General features: G+C 42.0%; 1 protein-coding gene across 1 annotated transcript in view; it reads right to left on the bottom strand.

Annotated features, from left to right (window-relative positions):
• Window positions 1–1,640: 1,640 nt before the first annotated feature.
• CDH26 (cadherin 26) overlaps window positions 1,641–6,000 on the bottom strand; it is a 31,455-nt gene continuing 27,095 nt past the window's right edge. The window contains exons 15-18 of the mRNA XM_088674702.1: window positions 4,454–4,522; window positions 3,100–3,204; window positions 2,832–2,921; window positions 1,641–2,011 (exon numbers count right to left, since the gene is read on the bottom strand). Of these exons, the coding sequence (XP_088530828.1) occupies window positions 1,817–2,011; window positions 2,832–2,921; window positions 3,100–3,204; window positions 4,454–4,522 (459 nt within the window). The 3' untranslated portion in view covers window positions 1,641–1,816. The remainder of the gene's footprint in view (window positions 2,012–2,831; window positions 2,922–3,099; window positions 3,205–4,453; window positions 4,523–6,000) is intronic.

The following is a 6,000-nucleotide window of genomic DNA, read 5'->3' as shown; positions in this document are numbered from 1 at the left end:
TCTCTGGGCGGGACTTTATCTTCTTTCCATCTCTGGGCCAGTAGTATCTGCTGTCGTTGCATACATAAATTGATTCTGCTTCTTGGTTCTTCCAACCCTTCTAAACTGAACCCAAAAAATAAAAAATAAAAATAAACTGAACCCACGGCAAATGCATGGATCCTTTAAGTGGGAGGAAATCACCTTTATTTAAATATGATTTCATTGCAATTTATTTTGTGGAAGGAAATAACTGTGTACACAATGTGCTTGACTCCAGTGAGAGCTAAAGAATCTTGCAAGCACATTCTGTACTCTGGGGATGTGCCAACAGAAAGCTGACAATATTACATGCACACAAATACACAGATCCCATCCCATGCTGCCTTAGCACAGCTGTTTTAAGAGGTGTGGGATGAAGTGATCCAGAAGCCTCACCACACAAGTTGTCAAGATAAGCAAAACACAGGAAGTGAAGGAAAGATAGCCGAGGGAGAGTTTTTGGCAAAAAAAATGAACTCAGACAGGACTGAAGTATGTAATGTTCTTTTAAAGCGTCTCATTAATTCAACTGCCTTTGAATTAATTCATTCATTCCCTGTCTTTGAGAATTCGTAGGACGTTGTGATAGATGGTAGCTTAACAGTGCTTGGAATATCTGAAGGGATCCACGAGTTCATGGAATATTATTATTGTTTTTATTATTTAAACTTATTGGTTGCAAAAAAATTACTACAGTAACTCAAAGCAACTTGCCAAATATAAACGAGTGCATTCATTGAAGCAGGCAAAACAGAAAAATATAAAACTCTAATAAAAGACAGGATTAAAACATCCCACCCATTCAAGGCCACAGATATTTAAGGGTCCCCAGAGAGACTATGCAACAATCTGCTGGGCTGAAGCTTGCAAGCTGTGCAGTGTCTTTAATTTAAAATAAATAAATAAAGGCAGACCTGTCCACTTGAAGATTCAAGCCTTCTCCCAACCACCCTTGGTGCAGCCAAGCAAATCTGGAGACTTCAGGTCAGCCCTAGGGGTCTGGCAACCCTACTAGCAGAAGACCTCAACCTTCCACACCTCTGCAGCTACTGACAGATATTCTTTGCTCAGTCTTTCCATATTCTTAACAGCCAAGCCTTTGGGTCAAAACAAAATAAAAAATTCCTTCCAGTAGCACCTTAGAGACTAACTAAGTTTGTCATTGGTATGAGCTTTCGTGTGCATGCACACTTCTTCAGATACACTGAAACAGAAGTCACCAGACCCTTATATATAGTGAGAGGGTGGAGGGGGGTATTACTCAGAAGGGTGGCGGGACTGGGTGATTGGCTGATAGGTGTAGTAAACCTGTTGAAGACTGTTTACGACTGCAATTGGTCTTACAGGAAAAAGCAATGAGTGAGATGGCTAAAAATAGCTATATCAAGTATAATGAGATAAGAATCCAATGCCTCTATTCAGACCAGGTCTCTCCATGGTTTTAAGTTTGGTAATAAGTGCAATTCAGCAACTTCAAGTAATACCCCTCTTCACCCTCTCCCTATATATAAGGGTCTGGTGACTTCCACTTCAGTGTATCTGAAGAAGTGTGCATGCACACGTGTTATTTTTCTGGATAAGACAATGTGAAGCACAACATTTCCCACAATGCAACGTCAAAATTTAAAAACATGGTATTTATTGCAAAATAAGAGAAATAATCCATTTATACAAGTATAAAAATTCAGCAGAATGAATGCTGGCAAAAAATCCCTTTATGAACGGCATATCTATAGTTCAATTTCAAATGAAACTGGGAGGATTCCCAGCTGCTCATAGGGCAGCTTTAAAGGGATCACTTGCTGCAGATTTTGTCAAGAGTGGTGAACTTAGGCCCCAGAGTTGCCAAGAAATCAGGAGGTAGGCTGTGATCATCCACAACTGGTAGGGAGAGAAAGGATTCACTTTTCTCCAAAATTCCTTCTTCTGCATAAACATGAGGAGCGCAAGAGACCCCGTTGTCCTCTAGATCGGCAATGTGGTTAAGTTTCTGAGGAGAGACAGTGAGCAAAAGAGCATTTAGATAGCTAAACAAGACCACCTTCCTGCCTCTACTACATGGATGATAAATTTGTGGCCCTCTAGACATTGCTGGATTACAACTCCCATCATTCCTGACCATTGGCCATGCTATAGCTGGGGGCTTACCTTCCAAGTCCCAGACTGCAGAATCTGGGACCGGCAGCCGTGTGACACCGGAAGTTGCGTCGATGTAACTTCCGGTGTCGCTTTGCCCTTCTATGGGCACCAAAATGGCCGCCACCGACACTGGAAGTCGCATCTACGCACTTCCGGCCATGCGTAGATGCGACTTTTGAAGCCGGCGGTGGCGCTTTTTTTGTGCCCATAGAAGGGCAAATCAGAAAGGGGAAAAAATGGCCGCCGGCAGGAGAAAATAACGGGGGGAAACGGGAGACGAAGTGATACGGGGGACCACCGGGAAAAGGTAAGTAAAAATGGGGGTTTCCCGGGGAAAACAGGAGACTTGGCAGCTATGGCTGGGGGTGATGGGAACTGGAGTTCAAAACAGGCCTGGAGAGCCAAAGGTTCCCCAGCCCTACTTAATGAAATAAATCTTTGTAATCTGCACCACAATCAGGGAGAAGGACAGCAGCTCAGTAGTAGAGCATCTTTTGTGCATCCAGGGGCTCCTTAGATTTATTTTCTACCCTCCCCAATTTAAAATTTAAAATAATTTGGGGGCAGGAGAAGAACTTTGGACTTCTGCTTTAACAAAACCAAATCTGAGCCATTATTGAAACCCATTCTACTGGAGAAGGGGAACTGATCAACCTCTTCCTGTTTCTCACTCGATTTAAGATTTCATCCAATGTTTCCAGCATCCAGTCATGTGGTTTCTTCCAGTGCATCTTACTGTTTTGGGGGAGCAAGGTTGTCTGCTGAATAAGAGAAAACAAATTTTAGAGCCATCACTGTACTTACATTCCATCCAGAATTTCTTCAAATATCAGGGGGAAACTATGAAATCTACAGATAGCAATTTTTTGTAACTTGACATGTATTGAGTTATTAAAGATAAAAAGCCGGGGGGGGGTCCCCAGTTGTGATTTATCTAACCTGATGCCAGCCAGGGATCATTTGGAAATATTCTGGGATGGTTATGGGTGAAGCTATACTTCCACCAGGCACTGTCAGCTTTGATTGGGTCATTCTATGGTCATCCTTTAAAAGAAAATAAAGCTTAGCTTATAAAAATACAATTGCAGTCCATGTATTTCCATGCATCTTGCTAAAACCACTCTCCTTAAAATTAGAATATTTGAAACACATTAGGACACCCAACTGCAGAAAGCCTCAAGATAGTTCACTATAAAACCTCTCTCGCTCTCTCAAGTCCTGCAGCAGTAAAAACACTAGCATACAAACGTGTGGCAAACAAGATTGCCACATAAAACACATTGTTCTCTGATGTGTGCAAAGATGGAATGGAACAGGAGTGGAGAACCGTTTTTGCCCAGTAGGTTAGATTCTCCATTTCCGAGCACAATTCAAAGTGTTGGTGCTGACCTTTAAAGCCCTAAACGGCCTCGGTACAGTATACCTGAAGGAGCGTCTGCACCCCCATCGTTCAGTCCGGACACTGAGGTCCAGCTCTGAGGGCCTTCTGGCGGTTCCTTTGCTGCGAGAAGCCAAGTTACAAGAAACCAGGCAGAGGGCCTTCTCGGTAGTGGCACCCGCCCTGTGGAATGCCCTCCACCAAATGTCAAAGAGAAAAACAACTACCAGACTTTTAGAAGAATCTGAAGGCAGCCCTGTTTAGGGAATCTTTTAATGTTTAATAAATTATTGTATTTTAATACTTCTGTTGGAGGCCGCCCAGAGTGATTAAATTGTGATTGATATTAATGCTGTATTCTTAATTTTAGATTTATAAATTACAGTGGACGCTCGGGTTGCGAATGTTTTCTGTGCAGGAGGCACGTTCGCAACCCGCAGCGCTGCATCTGCGCATGTGCAAGTCGCGATTTGGCGCTTCTGCGCAAGCGAAAAGCGTGAGTTAGTGCTTCTGCACATGCACTGAAACCCGGAAATAACCTGTTCTGGGACTTCCGGGTTCGGCACGGTACGCAACCTGAAAACGCGTAACCAGAAGCGGCTGTAACCCGAGGTATGACTGTATGTGGAAATTGTTTTCCATTTCGTTGTGTACTTCCTGATGTGTTTTATTTATTGTTTATGACTTTTGTTATGTTGGTAATTATATAAATCTTGTCATGCTGCAAGTCGCCTTGAGCATTGTTTTAACTATGGAAAGGCGGCAAACAAATAAAATGATCCTGGTGTTGATGATAAATGATTGCAAACGGAAAGCAACAACAAAATCTAGCACCTGTAAACTACTGCATGCCATCATTCCTTTTTTATATATATACACCTGAAGCAACTGTGGTTTTGTACACATTTTACTCACAAGTAGACTTTGTTCATTGGGTACTTGACTGGATGTCCGTGAATGTGAGGTGCTCACTCCAGTTGGCCTCTAAGAAATAAAATGCCGAAACAAATGACTGGCTCCTATCCAGTGCTGTAGCTCTGCTGACATAACAAGGCTTCCACATGTGCAATGGAGTCTCATTTCCCTCCTTCTCCCCTCTCCTCCACTCCACCCTCAAAATCAGCTCCAGAGTAGTTTTTTGAGGCACATGGGGAAAAGAAAGGAAACAAAACTCCATTTGTGCCAGCAAAGCCCTCCTGGTGCAGCATGGGATGCAAGCCAATATCAAGGCATTAAAAGCATCAGACAATAAATAAACAAGCATATATAAGGACAATTTGAAGGAGCTGAATCCCTACATACAAGGTAGGTTTCAGCCCTGAGTGATTGCCTTGGACAACATCCTGGGCCATGAGATACCTACAGGCCTTTGACCTCCAGGTCAATCCCTGCCTCTGGCATTAATGGCCTGCTAAGCACCACCCCAACCTCCGTGAGCTGGTCTGAAGGGGGAGCCAATAGCTTTTGTACAGGATCTTCCACATGATCAGGAGGCCCTTCGTGATGCAGACTCCCACTTACCTACACAAGTGCCTCTAAGAATAGCCTACAAGAGTAGAGACCTTTACTGAATAAGCAGATTTTCGGCTTTCAATCCTCCGTACACTAGGTTCCAGAACGCTTTGTTATTTTTACTCTGAATTGAGTCGAATAGTTGTAGCCATTTTTGGGTAGCATACATATTTTTGTTTCTTTTCGGCCAGAATGTAATGACATTTTCTTTTTTCATCTAAATAAGAGGGCTCTAGTTTAGTGCGATTATTTTTTAAATGTTTGGCACAGTTTTCTTTTAAGCTGGAAACATTCATCATCAAACCAAAGGCTAGTGCTATGTTTAAGTACCCAAACTTTAGGTGGGGTATTAAGCTCTACGAACATTTGGAAGATTTCATTATAATTTTCTAAACATCACTGTGGGAATTAGTGGTCTTTAAGTTTGATAATACTTGTTTTCTCAGGTTGGCTGTAAGTTTTTGCCCCACTCAGAGAAGTTATCTTTCAGCAAGGCAGAGGCCCCCGTATAGCTTTCCAGTTACTCCAATATGCACACTGTGCTAGAGATGAGTGGATCTGTAATTAGTTTCTCAGTGTTTCTCATTTTTCCAATCTTAAATTCAGTTCTCCACATGGCCACATCAGTCTGCGAATTTATTTATTTTTGTTAAACCCTTCATGTACATTTGAGCATTTGAGTGCAAATGTATCCTAATATAGCATACACATTTATGGATGCAATATCCCCATAGCATACATTTTGGTATGTCATTTTCAGCAAGGTATGTATTTTTAAGCAAAATTGTGCCCTGGTATATGCATTTTTGTACACATTACTAGACCTAAGAACTGCACTGCAAAATTCAGAGAAGTGTGAATTTTGAACAATAACTTCCTTACAGTTCATATATTGTTGGATAAAGTGTGAGCTAGTTCACCTTTAAAAGCAAACTGAAATAAATTTCTCT

This window comes from Zootoca vivipara, chromosome 7 (genome assembly GCF_965207765.1).
Source record: "Zootoca vivipara chromosome 7, rZooViv2.hap1.1, whole genome shotgun sequence".
NCBI lineage: Eukaryota > Metazoa > Chordata > Lepidosauria > Squamata > Lacertidae > Zootoca > Zootoca vivipara.
The sequence above is the reverse complement of the archived record's forward strand: the minus strand, read 5'-3'. Positions and strand labels throughout refer to the sequence as shown.